The 24102-nt window shown below is 54.5% G+C and overlaps 2 protein-coding genes and 1 long non-coding RNA gene across 17 annotated transcripts in view; 1 reads left to right on the top strand and 2 right to left on the bottom strand.

Annotated features, from left to right (window-relative positions):
- Positions 1 to 1489: 1489 nt before the first annotated feature.
- G6PD (glucose-6-phosphate dehydrogenase) lies at positions 1490 to 18756 on the bottom strand. Of its 5 annotated transcripts, none has more exons than XM_025276080.3 (13): positions 18738 to 18756; positions 17354 to 17481; positions 10277 to 10314; positions 10094 to 10202; positions 9437 to 9654; positions 4119 to 4307; positions 3908 to 4033; positions 3497 to 3590; positions 2960 to 3146; positions 2626 to 2861; positions 2459 to 2535; positions 2250 to 2342; positions 1490 to 2116 (listed from the first exon to the last, which is right to left on the bottom strand). In XM_025276080.3, the coding sequence occupies exons 2-13, from the start codon at positions 17471 to 17473 to the stop codon at positions 2026 to 2028; spliced, it is 1578 nt and encodes a 525-aa protein (XP_025131865.1). In that variant the 5' UTR covers positions 17474 to 17481; positions 18738 to 18756; the 3' UTR covers positions 1490 to 2025. The 5 variants fall into 5 exon arrangements, with proteins under 5 accessions (XP_025131865.1, XP_025131861.1, XP_025131862.1 ...); XM_025276076.3 differs by lacking the exon at positions 18738 to 18756 and adding an exon at positions 18355 to 18544; XM_025276077.3 differs by lacking the exon at positions 18738 to 18756 and adding an exon at positions 18355 to 18540 and having other exon boundaries at positions 4119 to 4277.
- The window catches only part of IKBKG (inhibitor of nuclear factor kappa B kinase regulatory subunit gamma), a 52290-nt gene continuing 42187 nt past the window's right edge, over positions 14000 to 24102 (top strand). For 2 of the 11 annotated variants that reach the window (XM_044936650.2, XM_044936649.2), the window contains exons 1-2: positions 18764 to 19040; positions 22518 to 22719. In XM_044936650.2, coding sequence (XP_044792585.1) covers positions 22533 to 22719 — 187 coding nt within the window. In that variant the 5' untranslated portion in view covers positions 18764 to 19040; positions 22518 to 22532. Of the gene's footprint in view, positions 15230 to 18621; positions 18628 to 18763; positions 19041 to 22517; positions 22720 to 24102 lie in introns of those variants that run through there. The other 9 variants (XM_044936644.2, XM_044936646.2, XM_044936645.2 and 6 more) reach the window with 9 other exon arrangements.
- Positions 15981 to 17291, bottom strand: LOC123331733. Its single transcript, XR_006548480.1, has 2 exons — positions 16320 to 17291; positions 15981 to 16072 (listed from the first exon to the last, which is right to left on the bottom strand). It is a non-coding gene; the product is annotated as an uncharacterized LOC123331733 (long non-coding RNA).

The raw sequence follows: 24102 nt of genomic DNA, 5'->3' as shown, positions 1-24102 counted from the left end.
CCCCAGCAGGGTCAAGAAAGGCTCTTTTGTTTCTTTACTTTTTCTCCTGAGGGCTTCCCTGGTGGCTCAGATGGTAAAGAATCCGCCTGCAATGCCGGAGACCGTGGTTGGATCCCTGGGTGGGGAAGAGCCCCTGAAGAAGGGAATGGCAACCCACTCCAGTGTTCTGGCCTGGAGAATTCCATGGACAGAGGAGCCTGGCGGGCTACAGTCCACAGGGTCGCAAAGAATCAGACATGACTGAGCGACTAAGCATAGTGTCTGGCCTTTGTGGGCACACAGCTGCCCCATAGCGTCCAGGACAGGACAGGACTCTCTAGCTATGCAGGAGCCAGAGCATTAGAATGAAAGACTCACTGCCCCTTCCCCAGGCCACCGGCACAGGGAAGAGAACCAAGGCCAGCGTCCCCACCCCAAATGAAGCCCAAATGTCCACAAGGGGCTTTCTCAGCTGCTCCATGCAGACCTGAAGGCACCATGGGGTCTGGATTCCAGCTGTCCCTAGCCCAGCAAGTCCTTTTCTGCTCAATCTAGGTCCACGTGAACCTGGTGGTCTCCCTACACAGCCCAAGCTCAAGTGAGGAGCCACGGTGGCCAAGCTCTTGCCAACAAACAGCCTGCGGGCTTGGCCCCACGGTCACAGACCTCCCTGGCTCCATGACCCCTGAGCCCTGCCAGCCGTGGGGACCTGGGGAGTGGACCTTGCCTGCTCAGGTCACATGTTGGGTGGCTGGCTTGGTCCCTCCATGAAACATCCTGGCAAACGAGGAGCATCCTGTATGTTTTGGGTCAGCCACATGTCCCAGAACTCAGGCCCAGGGCGGGGACCACAGGAGCGGCTGCAGCCCCCTTCCTGATGCTTGGTCGAGGGGAAAGGCCGGACAGACGCCTGGAGGGGCACTGCCTTTGGGGGGCAGGCTCACCTGGCCCCTTGTGTTCTCGTTCAGCAATGAGGCGTGTGAAGAGATAATCTGGCTAGTTGAGATTAAGGTCATCCTGGGGGAGATAGGGCCTCCAGTCCAGGATGACTGGTGTCCTGGTCAAGGGAGAAGCTTATGTGAAGATGGAGCCAGAGGCAGCCAGGCTCAAGGAAGCCAGCAGATCCCCTGGAGGGCGCCTGCTCTTGGTCTCAGGCGTGAAGGCCAGCTGTGTACCTCTCCGTGGTGCCAGACTGTTGTGTGCCCTGGACTCGCCTGTCCCCCTTGGTTTATGTCCCCAAGTCCCTTAGCCACTCCTTCCTAAATACTTTGTCGTGGCGGGGGGAAATGAATAAAAGGAACATGACTTGTTCTTGTGCCACAAGTGGTGGTCTGACAAGATCCCACGGCTTGGTTGGGGAGGAGGAAATCCACGTGCCCACCCAATCTGGTGGTCAAGGGAAGTGGGTGTTGGGGCAAGCCGATGGTGGGGACAGGGCAGGTGGGCAAGCAGCCACAGGGGCGCCCTCCCACTGTCGCAGGAGGCAAGAAAGGACCCAGAGCAGGGTGGCTTAGTTTGCTGATTTAATGGCACTTTGCTGCTTTTGCTTTTCCGGTGCTGAGGGAGTGAGACGGGGTGGTTGTGGAGTGCTGAGTTATGGTGGTGGGGGGCCTGGGGGGCACACGGACATTCGGAGGGCCCAGTGCAGGGAGGGCACTGGGTGGCGTGGACGTCCCTTCCGTGGGGGGACCAGGAATGTGGAATGGCGCTGAGACTGGGGGTGGGGGGGGGCCCATTCTCGGCCTTCTGAGGACCTTGCCCCCATCTTCCCCAACTATAGCCCTCCTCTTCCTTGCTCTGGGCGGTGGGGGGGGGGCTCAGTCCCGGGGATACAGGCTGGCTGGGGTCGGGTGCGGGTGGGGTCACAGTGCTGGCTGGCCGAGGAATGCGACTGGGCTGAGGAGTGGGTGGGGGGGTGGCCCCAGCCCAGGGCAGGAATGTGGGGCTGGGGGCGGTGGTCCCGAGTCCTCTGGAGCTGGGTCTGGTGGGAGGGGGTGTGGAGCGAGAGAGGTGGGCAGGGCCAGGGCGCACGGGAGGGGGGCCGGCTCAGAGCTTGTGGGGGTTCACCCACTTGTAGGTGCCCTCGTACTGGAAGCCCACACGCTTCATCAGCTCGTCTGCCTCCACAGGGCCCCGGCTGGCAGGGGGACAGGCAGTGGGGAGCGGTGAGGGAGCCCTGAGCCACAGGGTCCCCCCTCGCCCCCCCTCCACTCCCGTCACCCCCCCATCCACACCCCGTCTTGTCCGCCGCACCTCCTGCATAGACGTACCTGCCGTACACGTAGGGGATGGGCCGGGCCTTCTCGCGTTCAATGTGGTGGAGCAGTGGAGTGAAGATCCGCCAGGCCTCCCGCAGTTCATCACTGAAGGGACAGGGGTGGGGATGGGAGGCCAGTGTGACCACGGAGGGAGGGGGATGAAGAGGGGGATGGAGGGGGGGCGGGGAAGGAGGGAGGGCGAGGGGGGTGCCTCTCCTCACCTGCGCACGAAGTGCATCTGGCTCCCGCAAAAGACGTCCAGGATGAGGCGCTCGTAGGCGTCAGGGAGCTTCACGTTCTGCGAGCAGGCCACAGGGTGTCACCAAGTTGGTGAGCCCCGTGGATCCCTGGGCTGCCGCCCCTGCCCAGGGGGCGGGCGGGTGCCCACCTTGTATCGGTTGCCATAGGTCAGGTCAAGCTCCGACTCCTCAGGGTTGAAGAACATGCCAGGCTTCTTGGTCATCATCTTGGTGTACACGGCCTCGTTGGGCTGCACGCGGATTACCAGCTCGTTGCGCTTGCACTGCTGCCGGAAGATGTCCCCGGCCACGTCACGGAACTGCAGGCGCACCTCGGCCTTGCGCTCATTCAGGGCTTTGCCGCAGCGCAGGATGAAGGGCACCCCTGTGAGGAGACGGGGGATGGACACAGCAGGCTTTGGGGAGCGCTTGGCTGGCTGCAGGGGCCGACTCCCATCCCCATGGGATGGCGGCGCCACCTACCGTCCCAGCGCTCATTCTCCACATACAGGACAGCAGCCGCAAAGGTGGCCGTGGTGGACCCGCGGGGCACCGTGGGGTCATCCAGGTACCCTTTGGTGGCCTCCCCCTCTCCGTCGGGGTTCCCCACATACTGGCCCAGGACCACGTTGCTCGCCTGCACCTCTGAGATACACTTCAGCACCTTGACCTGCAGGAGAGCCGGGAAGACAGGCCCCTTGGGTAAAGAGGACACCGGGCACCAGGGAGCCATGTTAATGCCCAGGGGTGGCCTTCCTGGATGGGCGAGTGGCCCTGATAGTCAGGACATGTCCCGCGTGCAGCTTTGCTCCTGCTTCCAGAGCCGGGCTTCAGGCTCCATCCCGCAAGGGCCCTCTGGGACCACCTCACCCCACCCTTGGTTCTTCTCCAGGAGAAGCTCGGTCGCATGGCCCTGCCAGTTCTCTGACAGGCTGCCTGCCTCCTGGCCCAGGGCAACTGGTGCTCAGGATGGGTGGCTAAGGAAAGGGGGCTGGGCAGGGAGGGGGCGGCCCCACCCACCTTCTCATCGCGCACGTCATCTGAGTCAGTGGAGGCGGGCTTCTCCATGGCCACCAGACATAGCATCTGCAGGAGGTGGTTCTGCATCACGTCCCTGGGGGCAGGAAGAAGTGAGGCATGAGCTCCCTTAGCCCCTCGTCGGCCACCTTCCCAGCATTCAGGGCCTCAAAGTTGGCCTTCCAGCAACAAGCAGTGAGCTTCCTTCCTGATCCCCAGTGTCTGCCAGGTCCCCTTGAGGAAAGACAGAAGACAGTGACCCCACCCTTTACAGTCCCCACTGACTGCTCGGACACTCATGCTGCCCAACTTGAACATCAGGGTCCAGGAGCCCAGAGCGGGGCGGGGGGACCTGCAGGGGAAGTGGGATGGTGCCTGTGCCCACCTCCCCAGATAAGGGAGCCAGGCTCTCACCGGATGATCCCAAATTCATCAAAGTAGCCCCCACGACCCTCAGTGCCAAAGGGCTCTTTGAAGGTGAGGATGACGCAGGCGATGTTGTCCCGGTTCCAAATGGGCCCGAAGATCCTGTTGGCAAACCTGGGGTAGGGGCACACGGAGGCTGACTGTGCATCGGAGGGGGACGGCCCAGGACCCCTGGCCCCCAACCCCTGCCCCAGCGCACCTCAGCACCATGAGGTTCTGGACCATCTCTTTGCCCAGGTAGTGGTCAATGCGGTAGATCTGGTCCTCGTGGAACAGGGAGGCGATGTGGTTGGACAGCTGGTTGGAGCTCTGCAGGTCCCTCCCGAATGGCTTCTCCACGATGATGCGGTTCCAGCCTCTGTGAGAGCCCAGAACCACATCACCCTCCCTGGGGTGGGGCATGGCTCAGCTTCCCATCCCCGTCCACCCTCCCTTCCCTAGAGAGTGAAGGCAGAGACTCCCTGCCTCCTCTCAGCAGTCAGCTGGGCCAGCCAAGTTCTGCAGGGCTGGGTCTCTTCCGGCCTCTGCCCAGAGGACACCCCTTCTAATTCCCAGCCCTTGGGGCTCAGCTCAAAGCTTCCTCGGAAGCCTTCTAGCCTGACTGGCTGGCGACTGGGAGGAGCGCCTCCTGCCCTCTCTGCTCCCTCCTGGCAATGCAGGGTTCCTGCAGGGTCTGGGGGTGCCCTGAGCTAGTGGGAAAATAGGGGGAGGGGATGCCAAAGGCATAGCTCCCCCCAAGGGTTTAAACGTGAGGAAGTAAATAAGTGTTAGTCGCTCACTTGTACCTGACTCTTTGCGACCCCATGGACTGCAGCCCACCAGGCTCCTCTGTCCATGATATTTTACAGGCAAGGATATTGGACTGGGTTGCCATTTCCTTCTCCAAGAGATCTTCCCCACCCAGGGATCAAACCTGGGTCTCCTACACTGCAGGCAGATGCTTTACCGACTGAGCTACAAAGGAAGCCCCCTTTATCCTAACGGAGAGTTAATGTGGCCATTCCACATCCAAACCTTGGACAAAGTGAAACAGACATGGTCCTGGTTTGGGGGACATAAGCACGCAGGAGCTACTGCGTCACAGGAAGCAGGGTTCCCGTGGAGCAACACCGCCCCCTGGTGGTGGTCGACGGGACCGTGGGAAGTGCTGAGAGCCTGAGAATAAGCTGGCAGCAGTGAAAAAGTTTCATGGAGCAACACTGCCACCTTGTAGTGTTAGTTGGGACTGCTACCAGGGACAGTGGGATTTCTGGGGAGCTGACTCCGAGGGTCTATATAGGGATCTGGATGCGCGATGGCTGCGACCGGCGCACTGAGTGCGGCCGAGAGGAGCTACCCCACGTCCGAGGTCAGGGGCAGAAGCTGGGAGGACCCCATGCCCGAAGGGCGGAGGCCAAGAGGAGTTACCCCACGTCCGAGGTCAGGGGCAGCGGCTAAGAGTGCCAGGCTGCAACGGTGCAGGAATGGCAGAGAAGAGTTACCCAAGTCTGAGGTCAGGGACGGTTGCCAGGAGGAGCTACCCCACGCCCAAGGCTAGGGGTAGCGGCCGGGAGGACCAACCCCACGTCCAAGGAGCGGTGGCTGCGCGGGCGCAGGAGGGCCTAGAGGTGCTATCCCACGTTGAAGGTCAGGAAGGGTGGCGGTGAGGAGATACCCCTCATCCAAGGTAAGGAGCAGTGGCTGCACTTTGCTGGAGCAGCCGTGAAGAGATACCCCACGTCCAAGGTCCAAGGTAAGAGAAACCCAAGTAAGATGGTAGGTGTTGCAAGAGGGCATCAGAGGGCAGACACTGAAACCATACTCAGAAAACAAGTCAATCTAATCACACTAGGACCACAGCCTTGTCTAACTCAATGAAACTAAGCCATGCCTGTGGGGCAACCCAAGACGGGCGGGTCATGGTGGAGAGATCTGACAGAATGTGGTCCACTGGAGAAGGGAATGGCAAACCACTTCAGTATTCTTGTCTTGAGAAACCCATGAACAGTATGAAAAGGCAAAATGATAGGATACTGAAAAAGGAACTCCCCAGGTCAGTAGGTGCCCAATATGCTACTGGAGATCAGTGGAGAAATAACTCCAGAAAGAATGAAGGGATGGAGCCAAAGCAAAAACAATACCCAGCTGTGGATGGGACTGGTGATAGAAGCAAGGTCCGATGCTGTAAAGAGCAATATTTCATAGGAACCTGGAATGTCAGGTCCATGAATCAAGGCAAATTGGAAGTGGTCAAACAAGAGATGACAAGAGTGAATGTCGACATTCTAGTAATCAGCGAGCTCAAATGGACTGGAATGGGTGAATTTAACTCAGATGACCATTATATCTACTACTGCGGGCAGGAATCCCTCAGAATGGAGTAGCCATCATGGTCAACAAAAGAGTCCGAAATGCAGTACTTGGATGCAATCTCAAAAACGACAGAATGATCTCTGTTCGTTTCCAAGGCAAACCATTCAATATCACAGTAATCCAAGTCTATGCCCCAACCAGTAATGCTGAAGAAGCTGAAGTTGAGTGGTTCTATGAAGACCTACAAGACCTTTTAGAACTAACACCCAAAAAAGATGTCCTTTTCATTATAGGGGACTGGAATGCAAAAGTAGGAAGTCAAGAAACACTTGGAGTAACAGGCAAATTTGGCCTTGGAATAGGGAATGAAGCAGGGCAAAGACTAATAGAGTTTTGCCAAGAAAATGCACTGGTCATACCAAACACCCTCTTTCAACAACACAAGAGAAGACTCTACACATGGACATCACCAGATGGTCAACACCGAAATCAGACTGATTATGTTCTTTGCAGCCAAAGATGGAGAAGCTCTATACAGTCAACAAAAACAAGACCGGGAGCTGACTGTGGCTCAGATCATGAACTCCTTATTGCCAAATTCAGACTGAAATTGAAGAAAGTAGGGGAAACCAGTAGACCATTCAGGTATGACCTAAATCAAATCCCTTATGATTATACAGTGGAAGTGAGAAATAGATTTAAGGGTCTAGATCTGATAGATAGAGTGCCTGATGAACTATGGAATGAGGTTCGTGACATTGTACAGGAGACAGGGATCAAGACCATCCCCATGGAAAAGAAATGCAGAAAAGCAAATGGCTGTCTGGGGAGGCCTTACAAAGAGCTGTGAAAAGAAGAGAAGTGAAAAGCAAAGGAGAAAAGGAAAAATATAAGCATCTGAATGCAGAGTTCCAAAGGATAGCAAGAAGAGATAAGAAAGCCTTCCTCAGCGATCAATGCAAAGAAATAGAGGAAAACAACAGAATGGGAAAGATTAGAAATCTCTTCAAGAAAATTAGAGATACCAAGGGAACATTTCATGCAAAGATCGGCTCGATAAAGGACAGAAATGGTACGGACCTAACAGAAGCAGAAGATATTAAAAGAGGTGGCAAGAATACACAGAACTGTACAAAAAAGATCTTCAGGACCCAGATAATCACGATGGTGTGATCACTGACCTAGAGCCAGACATCCTGGAATGTGAAGTCCAGTGGGCCTTGGAAAGCATCACTACGAACAAAGCTAGTGGAGGTGATGGAATTCCCGTTGAGCTATTTCAAATCCTGAAAGATGATGCTGTGAAAGTGCTGCAATCAATATGCCAGCAAATTTGGAAAACTCAGAAGTGGCCACAGAACTGGAAAAGGTCAGTTTTCATTCCAATCCCAAAGAAAGGCAATGCCAAAGAATGCTCAAACTACTGCACAACTGCACTCATCTCACACACTAGTAAAGTAATGCTCAAAATTCTCCAAGCCAGGCTTCAGAAATACGTGAACCGTGAACTTCCTGATGTTCAAGTTGGTTTTAGAAAAGGCAGAGGAACCAGAGATCAAATTGCCAACATCCGCTGGATCATGGAAAAAGCAAGAGCGTTCCAGAAAAACATCTATTTCTGCTTTATTGACTATGCCAAAGCGTTTGACTGTGTGGATCACAATAAACTGTGGAAAATTCTGAAAGAGATGGGAATACCAGACCACCTGACCTGCCTCTTGAGAAATCTGTATACAGGTCAGGAAGCAACAGTTAGAACTGGACATGGAACAACAGACTGGTTCCAAATAGGAAAAGGAGTACGTCAAGGTCGTATATTGTCACCCTGCTTATTTAACTTATATGCAGAGTACATCACGAGAAACACTGGGCTGGAAGAAACACAAGCTGGAATCAAGATTTCCGGGAGAAATATCAATAACCTCAGATATGCAGATGATACCACCCTTATGGCAGAACGTGAAGAGGAATTAAAAAGCCTCTTGATGAAAGTGAAAGAGGAGAGTGAAAAAGTTGGCTTAAAGCTCAACATTCACAAGACTAAGATCATGGCATCCGGTCCCATCACTTCATGGGAAATAGATGGGGAAACAGTGGAAACAGTGTCAGACTTTATTTTTTTGGGCTCCAAAATCACTGCAGATGGTGATTGCAGCCATGAAATTAAAAGACGCTTACTCCTTGGAAGGAAAGTTATGACCAACCTAGATAGCATATTGAAAAGCAGAGACATTACTTTGCCAACAAAGGTCCGTCTAATCAAGGCTATGGTTTTTCCTGTGGTCATGTATGGATGTGAGAGCTGGACTGTGAAGAAGGCTGAGTGCCGAAAAATTGATGCTTTTGAACTGTGGTGTTGGAGAAGACTCTTGAGAGTCCCTTGGACTGCAAGGAGATCCAACCAGTCCATTCTGAAGGAGATAAGCCCTGGGATTTCTTTGGAGGGAATGATGCTGAAGCTGAAACTCCAGTACTCTGGCCACCTCATGCGAAGAGTTGACTGATTGGAAAAGACTCTGATGCTGGGAGGGATTGGGGGCAGGAGGAGAAGGGTACGACAGAGGATGAGATGGCTGGATGGCATCACTGACTTGATGGACATGAGTCTGAGTGAACTCCAGGAGTTTGTGATGGACAGGGAGGCCTGGCGTGCTGCGATTCATGGGGTTGCAAAGAGTCGGACACGACTGAGCGACTGAACTGAACTGAACTGGATGGTAAATACGGGTGCCAGCATTTTTGGGAAACTTCCAGAAAACGGAAAATGCCCATTCTTCATAGACTGAATTCATGGAAGTTACAAACCAGGGGCATCTATCTTTTTCAGACTCCCTAGACCGGTTGGCCAGAGAAGGCAATGGCACCGCACTCCAGTACCCTTGCCTGGAAAATCCCATGGATGGAGGAGCCTGGTAAGCTGCAGTCCATGGGGTTGCTAAGAGTTGGGCACGACTGAGCGACTTCACTTTCACTTTTCACTTTCATGCACTGGAGAAGGAAATGGCAACCCACTCCAGTGTTCTTGCCTGGAGAATCCCAGGGACAGAGGAGACTGCTGGGCTGCCGTCTGTGGGGTCGCACAGAGTCGGATATGACTGAGGCGACTTAACAGCAGCAGCAGCAGACCGGCTGGCCCTGGGGGCTCTGCTCAGCTTGCTGGGGCAGGTCACACCAGGGTAGGGCACACCCTGGAGGCAGGAAGGTAGGGACAAAGACCAGCCTTACGTCTGGCTCATGCAGGTCTCATGGATGTTTTTGGTGACAGCCTCATAGACAGTCGGGGGCAAGGCCAGGTAGAAGAGGCGGTTGGTCTGTGTGCCCTGGTGAAGGGCATTTATGTGGCTGTTGAGGCGCTCGTAGGAGGCAGTGTCATCGTACTGGCCGGCCACGTAGGAGTTGCGGGCAAAGAACTCCTCCAGCTTGGACTTCTCCTCCGGGGTAGCCTGGGCAACACGGACACAAGCATCTTGGCTCCCTGACCTTGCTCTCCTGTGAGCCCATAGGCAGAGCGGGCTTCCTGAGAGGTCAGCCATCCTAGCCTCGCACTGGGGTCACTCACAGCTCCAGCACGCCCACGGGGGTGGGGGTGGGGGCCTCCATGCCCTAAGACAGAAGCCAGAGTCCAGCAAACTGGGACCTGGGAGAAAGCTCTCTCTCTGAAGTCATGCCACCTAAGTACCGTGTGTTAAGAGAAGGCAGGCATCTCCATGTTTGAGAGGTCACAGGGTACAGTGGGAAGGAAGTGGTAAGCCCAAGTCACAGGGGGCTGGGAGGTGCCAGGGAGGGGGTGGCTGGGCACAGGAGGGGCAGGACGAAGGGCCTTTGTGATGGGATGGGGGGTGGTGGTGTGTGCCACCTGCCGAGACCCCAGAAGCCACTCACTTTGAAGAAGGGCTCGCTCTGCTTGCGGATGTCAGCCACTGTGAGGCGGGAGCGGGCATAGCCCACGATGTAGGTGTCTTCGGGCAAAAGGCCATCCCGGAACAGCCACCTGAGGGCAGAGCATGGCTGTGGCAAGGGCGAGGGGGCGCGGGGCCACAGAAGGTAGTGGGGACACAGGCTTACCAGATGGTGGGGTAGATCTTCTTCTTGGCCAGGTCCCCCTGTGGCAGAGAAACAGGCGTGGTTAGGAGCTGAGGACACACCCCAGATCACCCCCATGGGGGGAGACCTGTGCATGCTTGTCCTGCCCCCTGTGTATAGTCTGAGCCACTTGAACTGGGGCCCAGTCTAGCCCTTGACCCTCCCCTGGAGTGCCCGCACATTGCTGGGGGGCACCTTAAGGGAAAGAGACCTCACGCTGGCCAGGAGGTACCCCATTAACCCGCTGGTCCCACGATCCACAGACTCGTCTTATGGTTGAATGGGCAAAACCAAAGCCAACACAAGAAGCCTGCTTCTAAAGAGCTCATGGGCTAAAGAAAACCCTAGACTCACTGGAATTGAATGGCATTGGAAGTAGCATGCAACAAAACTGAGGCATGACTTTAAATGCTTATGTTAGCAAAAAAAAGAATGGCTCGAAGCTGATGAACTCAGCATTCAACTGAAAAAGTTCGAAAAAGGACCATCCATCGTTGCTCGGTCATGCCCGACTCTTTGCGACCCCACGGACTGCAGCCTGTCAGGCTCTGCTGTCCATGGAATGCTCCAGGCAAGAACACTGGAGTGGGTAGCCGTTACCTCCTCCAGGAGATCTTCCTGGCTCAGGGATTGAATCCGAATCTCCTGCATTGCAGGCAGATTCTTTACTACTGAGCCACCAGGGAAGCCCTAGAAAAAGGACAGCAGAATTTAAAAGCCAAACAAATCACAAGGCAGGAAACACTGCAAAGTAAAAATGAATAAAATGGAAAACAAGCCAAAAGAACAGCTCAACAAAGCCCCGTCTTGGTATTTGAAAAAGACTAATTAAATTAATTCAAACAGTCCCCTGGGAAAGATTGCTTTTTAAAAAGGCACCAAGAATCATGGGGGCAGTGGGACAAAACTACTGACAGGAAAGACCGCAGAGGGTTCTGTGAATGACCTTATCCCACATCTGATAAGTTACATGAAATGGACACTTTTCTGGAAAATTCTAACATACCACAATGGAATGAGTGACCTAGGGAGGCAATGGTCATTAAGGAGACAGGATGGCGTTCACACCCTTTTCAGCAAGCCCAGCCTGGCCCCTGACAACTGTCCCTGACAGAGACAGCTCTGCTAATAGGTCTCACAAAATGCCACAGAGACTGCCATTCGGAGGCAAAGCCTGACTGGGGAGCGTTTGCCAAGCCGTGTGGTGGCCCCAGGACCCTGTGGCCAGAGAGTCTGAGAAATGCGCACAGGCGGTCCCAAGCCTGTCTCATCCATGAACACAGATACAGGTGCAAACAATTCTGCAGGAGATACCAGCAAACCCAACCCTGCAACGTCAAACATGGAGTATGTCCTAACTAAGTTGGGATCATCCTGCAAGTGAAAGCTTGGTTTGATATTGAAAAGAAAAGAAAAGTCATTAACATTCACTACATGAACAGATTAGAGGAAAAAAGCTCTAAGCCATATGTCTACTCCTTTAGAGTTTTTAATCTAGGAACCTTGTTAAAACTCACCAGATGGAGATTAAATGTTCCAGAAAATTTCGACACCTAGCATGACAGGACCCCTTCCCAGACTAGGCATAAAAGGGAACTTTCTCACCTTGCTAAGCAGCCCCTGTTAAAAACTCCACAAACATCATATACTGTAGGGAAACGTTGAAATAATCCTCTTTCAACAACCAGAAGCAAGAAAAGAGGGCCTGTCTTCAGCTCTTTACTCAACACCCCGACAGAAGCCCCACCAGTGACAGGCAGAGAACAAGAAACATGACAAGGTGGGGAAGAAAGTGTCACACAGGCCTGGTCTCTAGCTGACCACCTGTCCATTTAAAAAAAGAAAACCACTTGAAACCAAGATTTATGAAAATTATTACAATTAATGAGATTTTAGGTTTGAAAAAGTTAATAGATGGGAGTAGAAACAGATTTCTTAGCTAGGACACAAAACGCAGTAACTGGAAAAATGGATGAATGAAGGCTTGAGCAAAATTAGAAACTCCTGGTCATCATAAGACACTATTAAGAAGATGAATTGGGGAAAAAAAACAAGATGAATAGACAAGCCACAGACTGGGAGAAAAGATTCACCAGATGTAGAATCTAGAATATATAACCCACTCCCCTCGATATCATGAAATGTGTTAAACGCCACTGGTTAGTAACTTGAACGTGGTTAAAAAGGTCAATTAAAAAGAGAAAAACCCACTGTACAACAAAACAAGAAAAGAATTCAAGATCAGTAAAGGCTTGACCACATACTTCACAACAAGAAAAATCAATGGTTACTTAACACACAAGAAAGTGTTCAAGATGACCAGTTGTCAGAAAAATACAAATTAAACCACAATGAGATCCAGCTTGACCACCAGAAGGTTGTAATCTGAAAAAACTAATGCCATCTGGTGTTGGAGGTGGTGTGGAGCAAACACTTGCACCAAGGTTCACAGCAGCCATGATTCCCAATAGCCCTGAGCTGGGACACAGTGAAAGGCCATCAACAGGAGATGGACAAGCTGGATATCCACACAGTGGGACACCCACTCAGCAACACCAAGGGATGAGCCAGGGGGATTCCCTGGTGGTCCAGTGGTTAGGACTCCACCACAGAGGGGTGCGGGTTTGATCCCTGGTAGGGGAACTAAGATCCTGCAAGCTGTGCAGGGGGCAAGAACAAAAATTACAAACCAAGAAAAAAGGGACGAGCCAGTGACCTACTCAGCACAAGCAATTCTCAGAACCAGAATGCTGGACACACAAGACTGAACACCTTGAGTTCATTTAAGGGAAGCTTTAGTAAAGGCAAAGCAGCCACAGTGACATAAGTGAGAGTCCAGAGTAGGAGGTGGGCTGGCTGGGGAGATGGAAATGTTGTCTCTGGTTATAAAGGTCAGAACCGATTGAACAGAGATGTCTTTCGATGTGTGCGAAATGTTGCCTACAAATAAAAAGACTGAAAAGAACAACTGAGCAGACAGTGGGAGGCCCTGGCTGCGTATTGCGCTTGCCGTTGACCATGTGAAACTTTCCAAGATAATGGCAAGTGTTTGAAGACACAGCAACTGTGAGCAACAACGCTGTCATCGCACGAAGTCACCCAGTCCCTTCTCTCCAGGCTGGTTTAGCTGCCATAGCCGTGGCCACCTGCTTGCTTTTGGTGACCTGACAAAGGAATTCTCCACTGTGGGTGGAAGAGGTGATGAGCCTGGGTATGGCTTGGGTGCAGAGCAGGTGCCCTCTCATGCCCCCTGCCCTGTAATCAACAAGGGCTGCTGGGCAGAGCTGCTAGACTCGCACTGGGCAGGAAAACCACCTCCAGGGGTGAGGACCTGAGTCTTCAGGGCAAAATGACCGTTTAGGAGTCATGTCAGCACTGGATGTGGTCACACTGGTGGACTGTTGCAGAGAGGAGCCACAGGACAAGAACTGATTGCAATCTGCACCCCTAGACAGGCCATGAGGAAGGTAGTTGGGGAGCTACTAGGTGGGCAAGTCCTCCTCTGGCTGGGGGCAAGGGCAGGCCACTTTTGAGGCTTGCATGCTCAGTTCCCATTTGTGGGTTCACTCTGCGTCTCCTGGGCCGAGCCAACATCCACACGTGGACAAGTCCATGTGTCTGCTCCGGCCCAGGTCTTGGCTAGTGCCCAGCTCACATGGGCCAGTATTTCTCTGCCACCTCTGGGCTCTAGCGGAACCTGGAGTGCTCCAGTGGGTGGTTCCCAAACCAGGGTGCCCCTGTGTCGCAGCCCTTGACCCTGTCTGACAGGCGCTCAGAACTGATTGCCGAAGGCTCTGGAGCAGGGACCTGTCTTGCTGGCCACCTTCTCTGGGAAGACTGGAGATAACAGCGCCTCAAGGTTGGTGTCTGACCCCCGGCTGGGGTCTCCCTGGAGCCCAGCTGCAATGCCTGTGGCCCCTCTCCTCCCAGTGCCCAGCAGTGCCTGCTTTCCGCTACCCCGCTCCTGTTGTGGGGATCTGGCAGGAGAAGCCATCAATCCCCCGTCAGTGAGCACCTCCTGGCCCAGAGGAATGTTTGCTTCTGATCAAATTCCAGTGGGCTAGTGTCCTGTCTGCTGAGTCACGGTGCCCCATAGCCGACTGCCCTCACGGGTTCCTTTGGGATTAGCAAGGGGTGGAACCTGCTCGCCTTGTTCAGCTCAGCCCTGCCACCAGCGGCCTGGGGCTCTGAGTCACTCACCCAAGGGAGGAGTGAGGTAGGACCCGGACTGGGGCGGGGGCGCAGAGGCCTAGGAGGCCCCCCTACCCAGTGGCCTGGGCTCGATTGCTCTGCCGGAAGTACCGTGGGCCAAGAGCACAGTGCTCGTGGGGTCTGGAGGAGTCTGGGGCCACATGGTGGCTTAGCAGCAGGATGCAGCCTGCTGCCGTATCTGGCCCACCGCGATCTTATCTCAAGTCTCCAGGGTGTTAGGGTGGAGCACGCGGCAGTAGACTTGGGAAACCGGGGTGGGCTCAATCCCCTGGAGTCAAGGATCTGCCTGGCCTCCCTCCTGGGCCGCGGGGCTCATGACTCATAAGCCCTTTGGGGGAGCGCCAGAGTCACCGTGACACAGCAGGAATCTTATCACCCCAGGAGGGGAGGCGGCCCAGAAGCACCCCCCGAGGAGAGAGGGCCGGGGTCCTCCAGCTCAGCCCTTGCGGGACCCCATCTCCGGGATGGGCCCTGGAGCACTCATGGAGCCCATGGCCCAGACGGGGAAACTGAGGCCCAGAGGCAAAGACCACCCTGCAGACTCTGCAGGGAGCCACTTCTGCCCGAGGGGGCTCCTTAGCCTGTTCTTCTCTCATCTCAATCGCTCTGTTTCCACTGGGGTTAGAGTGGCTCGAGCCTGGCAGGCCCAGGGTTCCTCTCTCAACACCAGTCTGGAAGGAGAAACGGGGTTCTCGGGTTCCAGAGGCCTCCAGACCACGTCCTGTAAGTACCTCCACTGCCCTCCTACCGAGGGTGGGAGTCCGGAGGAGGGAGCAGGGAGCGGCTGCAGCTGCAAGGCCATCGGGTAACTCCTCAGCCGGCCTTCGGACGGGGCGGAACTTGGGTGCCTGGGTGCGGGTTGGGCAAAGCCGGCAGGGAGGAGAGGCGCGGAGGACAGCTCATCCTTTTTGCACTTGCAGGCTCCGCTCCAAGGCCCTGGCTCTGCGGGCATGAAGGCCTGGCAGTGTTTGCTGTCACACACACTCACCTTGGGGCCCAGCCCCCAGGCACGGCTCCCAAGGTGGGGAGTTGGGGGTGGGGGGCCTCAGGGCAGGTGCCTACTGTGCTGTGAACTCCTTGGTCTCCCAGAGTAGCAGGTTTCTGCTGCCTGCCTGCCTCCCACACATCCCAGCAGTAACGGGAGAAACAAAACAACAAAAAAAACAGGCTCTACCCGCCCCCCCCAACCCCGCCGACCCGCCGGCTGCAGCAGGCACTTCCCCTTTCTGCCCTAGAAGCCTCTGCTGATTGCTCTCAGAGCAGAGAAGAGCAAAGGGGAACTGCTCGGATTGCAAAGAAACAGTGTTGCCCAATGCCAAGGCAGCCACACATGAAGGCAGGGAGGAGTCACCGAATGAGCTCAACAGAACCCCGGGGCCCCTTGATACTCCAAAGACTTCCATTGCCAAGTGGAGACTGTAGGGTTGAGAGAGGAGGAGACACTTGGCCCAGGCCACAGAACACACTTTGTTGCTCTCAGTGAGGTGTTTAATCGGAGTTGAGGGTCTAGGGTCATAGGCCATTTACTGAAGTCAGGGATCCTCTGCTGGAGTGTCTTGGGACATGCTGGGATGGGGATGGGGGAAGGAGGAAAAAAAATCCTGAGTAACTTTCTTTGTCAACCTATTTCTTGGACCTAGTCCCAGGTGTTAATCTTTCTGGCACCTCGAGGGACGAGGCTGGGGCCAGGGTGGGGGCTAAGCCGCCCCCTGTGCACCCCTACTGGGCATCCTACAGTCTTGGGGTGATAAGATGGTCAGGGGAAAGTTTCGGGCGGCCTTCCCTTCCCTCCCAGTGGCACAGCCCTCCTCACCTGCAAAGCCCCCTGCCCTGTATTCTGGCTTTTTCCAAATTCTGACCAGAATCACACAACCGGCAGGAAGCACATTCTGCAAAGGGCGGTGACCTGTTATGATACATGAATGAAGAATCGAATTCCTCCAGAGCTGAAGGGACAGGGATGTGGAAGGGACAGAGAGACCATGCCTGCCCTGTCAAGAGCTCACTAGCTTGGTAGAACTCTCCCTTCAGGTTTATACAGTAAGTCACCACCAGAGATGCTCATAATCCTGGGGAGCGGATTCTTGGTCCCGTCCAGGGTGAAAAGTTTCCCTTTGAGATGAAATGTTGACAGTGTTCCAGCCCTTTCTCATGTCTTGCCACCAGGTCAATCTTATTTCCATGCGGCATATGGAGAGAGTGCTTTTAGTCAGGGGGACCAGTCACGGCTCTCTGAGGACCCACCCATCCTCTCATGTTCCACCACCCCCGACATGTATGGTCAGCACGCTGTTTCTGCCTTTGCTTCTAGTATCTGGCCTTTCTGATCACAGAAAAGTGGCAGTTCCACTGGCTGGACAATGGGGCTGGTCTCAGCTCCTTGAGAGGCCTTGGAAGTTGGGGCAAACAGATGGGGTTTCAAGAAGGGTCAAGTGTGTGTCTTTGGCGACCTTGAGGGTAGACAGACAAGGTAGAGATCGGGCCCTGGATCCTACCTCTGGACTGACTGTGTGACATCTGTCAAGTCAGAAACATGTTTGGAAAACACCCTTCTGGAATGGACTGCTTCCCCTGTTTACCTCTCTGTCTTCCCTGTGGAGGAGGAAGTCCAACCAGACAGTCCCGAAGGGCCTCCCAGCTCCAGGACAGAGGTCTACACTCAATGGCTACACACGGACTTCAGAAATGCCTCACGGTGTGTATACACTGGGTGGTAACGGGTTGACAGCGGCCCCTGAGCAGGGGCAAGAGCCCGAAGGGCCCAGCTGCAAGCAGTTGGGAAAGCACAGGCACCCTGAGGTCCCTTCTGCTGCGTTTAAGCTGTTGGGCTTGGTAGGGGAGACTCACCGATGCACCCATGATGATAAAGATGTGCGTATCGGCCTGATGGAAGTCATCACCCTGGTACAGCTCTTCTCGCAGGATCCCGCACACCTGGGTCCGGCTCAGAGCCACCTGCTCTGCCATGGCGCTCTCTAGTGAAAGAAAAACTCAGTTGACAAGGCAGGAGCTGAGAAGAGCACTGAGAAGCTGGCCCCTTTCTGGAGGAGTCCTTTGGGCTCTCCTCCAGCAGATGTTTCATTACTGAAACCACTGACTGAATACCCGGGGAGCAGGATGTTCGGGAAATTAGAAACTGCTGGCCCTGGGCTCCGGCCATCCTCTCTGGGCAACCTTCTTCTGTGGTGTATATTACAAAATGACCCAAAGCATTACTGGATTCTTACTAGGGCCTCAGCTCTGGGGCAACTGAGTAAAACTCCGATGGAGCAGCGTACGATCTGCCTAAGACCATGTCGCCCAGGATGCAGGCAGAAACTCTACAATGAGCTGGAGCATGTGAGGTAGTGCAGCCGATGGGAGTGTCGCTCCAGCCCTCCTCCTGCCACGCTGGGCAGACCCCCGGCAAGTCCCTGGCCCTCTCGGGGTCTCCGTCTCCTCGGGGGTCCCATGAGGGCAACTCAGGGTACCAGATCGGTTAGGCCCTCTGGATTTTGCCCCGTTCCCAAGTCTGGGCAATCAAAGTGCCTCGCAGCGCCGCGACCGCCCACTCGGTTACCTGTGCTTCGCTGCTCTCGCCCGTCACACCCGCAGACCCCGAGTCCCCGGCCGTTTCCACAGGCTGTGCCCCGCCGGCCCATTTAACCGGCGAGGGCGGGAACCTGGGCTGAGCTGACCGGCCTCAGGCGAGATACGGGGGTGTGGCCTCCTCGGGGCCCCTCCCTCGTGGGGCGGGGAAGGTCGAGGGCGCGGGCAGGTGCGCGCGCATCCCGGCCAGGCCCGTGGGGGGCGGGGGGCCCACCCCCCACTGGAGGCCCCAGCCCTGGCCCACCCTGCTCCTCGAGCACCTGCGCCGGCCGCTGAGCCGCGGGCCGCCCGCTGTCTCGGCTGCGGCTGTGCCGTGTCCCCGCTACCTCGCGAGTCCGCCTGTAGCTCCCCGCAGCTCGCCCGCGTCCCCATCCCTGGCCCGACCCCGCCCCTAGAGTCCGGCTTTCGGCGCAGGGCCCCAGGGAGGTCCTGCGCGTTCGCGCAGGCCTCCACTTCCGCCAGCTGCTTGACCCTGCCCCTTGACCCTGTTGGTGGGTGGGGTCTTCTGCAGCTCCGTCCCCTCGCCGGAGCAGGTCAAACCAGCCCTATTAGATAATAGCCTCGTTGTGGTTCCAACCCTAGCGGGAGGGGGGACGGCCCTGCCGGAGAGACAAGAGGGAATGCAGGTCGCGACGCTAATTACTGGGGAATGCTCCGCGGGCCAACCAAGGCTGGCGGGTTCAGGTTTCCGGCTTGGACAGCCTCTCTTGTACCTTCCGCCGGCCGGCCAGGCAGGGGCGGGACCTGAGCGTTTTACTTCCGGATCCCACAGCTTAGACACCGGAAGCCGGATGTGAGAAGTTGGCAGCGGGAGAAGGGAAGGGCGGCAGCGGGAGAAGGGAAGGGCTACAGCGGAACTCGGACTTTCTCGGAGCGCCGGGGGTCCGAGGAACGCTCGGGGCCCGCCGTTCCCGCCCTTCTCACGTCGGACCGACTCAGCTGACAGGTGTGGCCCTCTCCTGAAGACAGGGTACCATCGGTGGGCGTTCTGCCGCCTCCGACATCCCCTCCCCGGATGACCAGGCTTCCCCCTCCTATTCGGTCCGGCCGGGTTCTGCTGCGCACTTCCAGAGCACCGGCGGAGGCAGGCCGATTGAGGACTCAGGTTACTTTGGCGGCGAGCGGGTTTGTTTCCGCCTCTCTTTCCTCCGCCAGCGCCGAGTCTGACCACACCCCTAGTTTGTGAATGACTCTTCTAGGTCGGAGACATTTTCTGTTCATCATCTGTGCATTTCAGGTTAAAGTTCTTTAAAAAGGTGTCAAATATGACTTGCCAGCTAAGTATCTTACCTCATGTGCATCATTTTGCTCCTTTGCAAAACGATAAATGTCTCCCGGACTTCGTATCATTTCTGTGACTTGAGGATGAATGGGCTATCCTGACATGTTCGAGGAACTCAGTAACGAGGCCGCTATACCTGGAGTAGAGTGAGCGAGGGAATACTTAGAGTGGGAGCCGGTTTGATTCCTGGGTCGGGAAGATCCGCTGGAGAAGGGATAGGTTACCCACTCCAGTATTCTTGGGCTTCCCTGGTGGCTCAGCTGGTAAAGAATCCGCCTGCAATGTAGGAGACCTGGGTTCGATCCCTCGGTTTGGAAGGTCCCCTGGAGAAGGGAAAGGCTACCCACTCCATTATTCTGGCCTGGAGAATTCCATGGACTGTACAGTCCATGGGGTCGCAAAGAGTTGGACACAGCTGAGCGACTTTCACTTTAATGGGAGAACAGATAGCGCACGGCCTTGTACATGGTGGTAGGGACTTTGGGTTTTAAGCTATCGGCAACGAGGAACCATTGTAGGGAATCCCAGCAGAGGAGGGATGTGATCAGAATCACCTTTCAGGCTGACTGGTCTGGCGCGGTGGGGAGAACTGACTATGGGGGCGGCACGTGTAGGAGCCGGGTGGCTTTTAGGAGGTTATTACAATAATTATGTGAACAGTGATGTTGCTCTTATCATTTTATTGTGTAAAATTTCAAAGGTGTAGAAAAGTATAATAGTCTAGTAAATTCAATGTACTCACTTCCCAGCTTCAACAGTTATGAACTCGTGGATATTTTTAATTCATACTCCTCAAAAACAGCTTTGTTGACATATAATTCACATACCTCACAAATCACCCATTTAAAGTATACAGTTCACTGGTTTTTCAGTGCATTCACAGACTTGCACAACTATCACCATTAATTCCAGAACATTTTCATCACTCCAAAAAGAAACCCCATGAACTTCAGCCATCACTCTCACCACCCCATCTACCCCTGCTCTAAGCGTCCACCAGTCTTTCTGTCTCTATGTATTTACCTATTCTGGACATTTCATGTAAATGGAATCATATGTGGTCTTTTGTGAGTTGTTTCTTTTTAGCATAATGTTGCAGCATGGGAATGTACTAGATTTTGTCTGTTCATCAGTTGATAAACATCTGGGTCATTTTCACTGTGGCTGTTTGGAGTAATGCTGCTACAAACATTCCTGTGCGGACATGAGTTTTCATTTCTTTCAGGTAGATACCTAGCAGTTCACCCATTATTTAGAACCAAATCCCAGATTCTGTGTGATTTCTTTCATAAAAATTTCTGTGTGCATCTCTAAGAAATGACTTTGAAAGAAACATAACCACACCAGCACTATCACATGTAAAATAGTACCATTACCTGCTAAGTGTCATCAAATGGACTCTAAGATACATCTTGACAGGATTTCCTGCTGAATCCTGAGCAGGAATGAGCTGTGAGTTGAGCTGTGAGATGAGCTCAATGACCTGAGCTGTGAGACAGATGTGATTCAAGAAGGACTTGAAGGTTTTGTTCTGCCAACTAGAGCATGGGTTAGCCATCTACTGGTAACAAGGAAGGCCATGAATGGAACTGGCCTCTGGGGATGATCAGGAGTGTAGTTTTACTGAGGTTAGTTTTGAAAGGATGACTGGATATCCAAGTGGAGATCTGGAATTTGATGTTTGAGTTGGGAGTTCAGGAAAGAGTTCTGATTTGGGGCATCATTAGCATTAAGATGAGGGCTACAGTTTTGAGTCTAGATGGAAGTAGTACTGGAGTGACTGAAATTAGAGAAAAGGTCCCAGGGCAGAGCCCTAGGGCAAGACCACATGAAGGGCTGGGTTGATGAGGATGGGCCAGTGAAAGAGCCTGAGAGGGAGCAGCCAGTGAGGTAGGCGGAAAACCAGGAGAGTGGGCTGTTCTGGAATCAGGGATCAGTGATCCATCAGATACTGCTAATGGGTTAGTAGGGTGTTCAAGTCTATTGATGCAGCTCAGGCCCTACTCCTGGAAACTTCTCTTGGGATTAGCTTCCTCTTCATGTAGCCAGTCTTCTTGAGCAGGACTTAAAAGGGCTCCAGGTTGATGCTGTCTGGCGTAGACTCCCTCTCTGTACTCCAGGTCACAAGAGAACACAAATGGCTCAGCCTTTCTCTGTCTCCCTGCCTTCATCTGTGAGCCCAGGCCCTGCTTTCAGATGTCTCAGTACACGTCAAACACAGGATGATCCACTTCAGCCCCTCAGTTCCAAAGAACACTCACCAGGCTCAGAGTGATCTCTGTGAAGACTCTCTTACTTGGTGTATGGATTTCCTAGGGTTTCTGTAAGAGATAGCCACAAGTGGGGGCGAGGGTTTAAAATAACTGAAGTTTATCCTTTCCTGGCTCTGGAGACCAAGAGCCTGAGGTCAAGGTGTTGGTAAGGCTGTGCTTCCTTCGGAGGCTCCAGGGCAGGGTCCTTTGGGCTTCGTCCAGCCTGTTGGAGCTTCAGGTGTCCCTGGGCTTGTGACCACATCCCTCCTGTTTCTGCCTCTATTTTCACGTGGCGTCTCCTCTGTGTCTGTTTCTCTCCTCTTTTGTGTCTCATAAGGACACTTGTTGGATTTAGGGCCTTTCTCATCCAGGATTATCTTATCTCCAGATCCTTAATTTTATCGCATCTGCAAAGACCCTTTTCTGCAGTTAACAGTCACAGGTTCTGGGTGTCATAAGGCATGTCACATGGACATACCTTATTGGGGGTCATCATTCAACTCACTATACTAGGTGAGGGGCCACTCACCTCCACTCATGCTTGGAAGTGTGTGTGTGGGGGGTAGGATTCCCAGCACACTGACACATCCCTCCAAAACTAATTTTCTATGTGATTTCTCCTCTCTGGTGACGTTCTTAACTTCAACTTACAGTTTACAAGCAGTGCTGAACCATGACCTTTCCAAGCCCCACAGAAGAGCCTGCACCTCCCTTAGGAATGTGACTATGTGCTACCTCTTAGACCAGAAAGCCCATGTTAACATCTCTTCCCACTTGCCAGCATGCTCATCATTCTGCTTGAAGTGTGACGCCAGGACTCCTCGTCCTGCAGGGTAGGAGAATTCTGCATAGGTCTCTTCATATCCTCCCCCTGCTAACTCTCTTTCAGGCCCTGACGTGTTGGATGAGCAGGCCCCCCTGGAAGAGTCCACTGTGTGAGATGGTGCAGCCGAGTGGCGGTCCGGCAGGGGACCAGGACATGCTGGGTGAAGAGTCTTCTCTGGGGAAGCCAGCCATGCTCCATGTGCCTTCAGAGCAGGGCACCCCTGAGACCTTCCAGCGCTGTCTGGAGGAGAATCAAGAGCTCCGAGGTGAGGGCGACAGCGGGCGGGCAGAGTCAAATGTCTGGGGAGCAGGCCCTGCTGGGGGAATTGACCCCATTCACCCAGTGCCTCTGTTTTCTGGGACTGGGGTGGGCAGGCGTTCGAGAGCCAGTTTGTGGCTCTGGCTCAGCCAGCCTCCTTCCTTCGTTTCCTGTGGGGTTCTCTGGAAGTGACTCACAGCTACAGAGTGCCATCCAGAATGTTTAGAGTTAGGACCAACACCGAGGAGGGGAGGGGATGGGAAGGGCAGGGCAGGGCAGTGAATAAGAAGGGGCGGGCAGAGGGAGAAGCTGGGCTGCCCTCCCTCCAAGGAGCTCTGGAGCTGAGGTGACCTTTTTGGGTTGTCCCTATCGGGCCAAGGCCGCCAGGCCCCTGTGTCTCCGTACTGATCAGTCGTGTGTCTGACTCTCTGCAACCCCATGGACAGAAGCATTAAACAGGATCCTGGAAAGGGGCGTGGCTATCTGAGGAAGGGCGTGGCTATCTGGAAGGGGCGTGACCTGCTCCAGAAAGGGGTGTGGTCTGCTCTGGGCTAGGCAGGGGCTTCCTAGAAAGGGCCCCTGGGCGGCTTTGGGGAAGGGATGTCGGGGCCACTGTGGGTGGAGCATGAGCCTGTCAATCGTCCCCCCTCCAGGTATGACAGCCAACAATATCCCCCAGGTGTCGTTAAATATGTTTTTGTGTTGGGGCCACGTTGAGCTGGCAGCCAAGTTTGGGGCAGGGAGACAGCTCGCTCTCCACAGCTACATGTGTGGTCTGAGCTCATCCCCAGGACAGTGGGGGCCGGTGGGGGCACCGTGGGCGTGAGGCAGGAAGCCCTGTCTCAGATCAGTCGTTCCCTTGCAGGGCTGGAGTCTTACGGGGACTGTGGTGCATAGAAGGTGGCTCTGGAGCCAGGCTCAGGAGCCATTTTGGTTCTAGCGAAAGAATGTTCCATCAGTAGGCCTATTTAGCTCGTTGGGGGTTCTGAACAGAGAGGGGGCCCCCTCTAATCCAGTTCTGTGGTGGCTAGCACCTTTATAGGCCATGGATCCGTTTTGTCAGTACCAATGGTGGGCTGCTGCTTGGGGGTGTCCCCGGGTGGGTGGCTCTCCTTTCCTCAGCCCTTGCTGACTGCCCGGGAAGAGGAAGACAAAGTGGTTCTTGAAGCTGTCTCGTGCACCAGGCACTTTGGCTGCTTTTCCATGTTACCCGTCCTGTCTCTGAGATGGGGATGCTTGTCCCCGTTGAATGTGTACATGAGGATGGCGAGGCTCAGAGAACTCGCTTGCTCCCAGACTTCTGGCCCTGCCCCGCCAGACCCCCCTCAGTCTGGGGCCAGCAGAGCTCGGGGAAGTTTGCCCCCAGTCTGTCTGATCCCAAAGGCAGTGA

The sequence above is a fragment of the Bubalus bubalis genome, chromosome X (genome assembly GCF_019923935.1).
Source record: "Bubalus bubalis isolate 160015118507 breed Murrah chromosome X, NDDB_SH_1, whole genome shotgun sequence".
NCBI classification, from domain to species: Eukaryota; Metazoa; Chordata; class Mammalia; order Artiodactyla; family Bovidae; genus Bubalus; species Bubalus bubalis.
This window is presented reverse-complemented; position numbering and strand designations above follow the sequence as displayed.

What these genes read in the sequence shown, in the direction of transcription:
- G6PD (XM_025276076.3), bottom strand. Translation starts at nt 18,466, where the DNA reads ATGGGGACGCGGGCGAGCTGCGGGGAGCTACAGGCGGACTCGCGAGGT. An exon ending in GGAGAATGAGCGCTGGGACG is followed by an intron (nt 2,862 to 2,959) that starts GTAGGTGGCGCC and finishes GTCTCCTCACAG; the next exon opens with GGGTGCCCTTCATCCTGCGC. An exon ending in ATCCCCTACGTGTACGGCAG is followed by an intron (nt 2,117 to 2,249) that starts GTACGTCTATGC and finishes TCCCCCTGCCAG; the next exon opens with CCGGGGCCCTGTGGAGGCAG.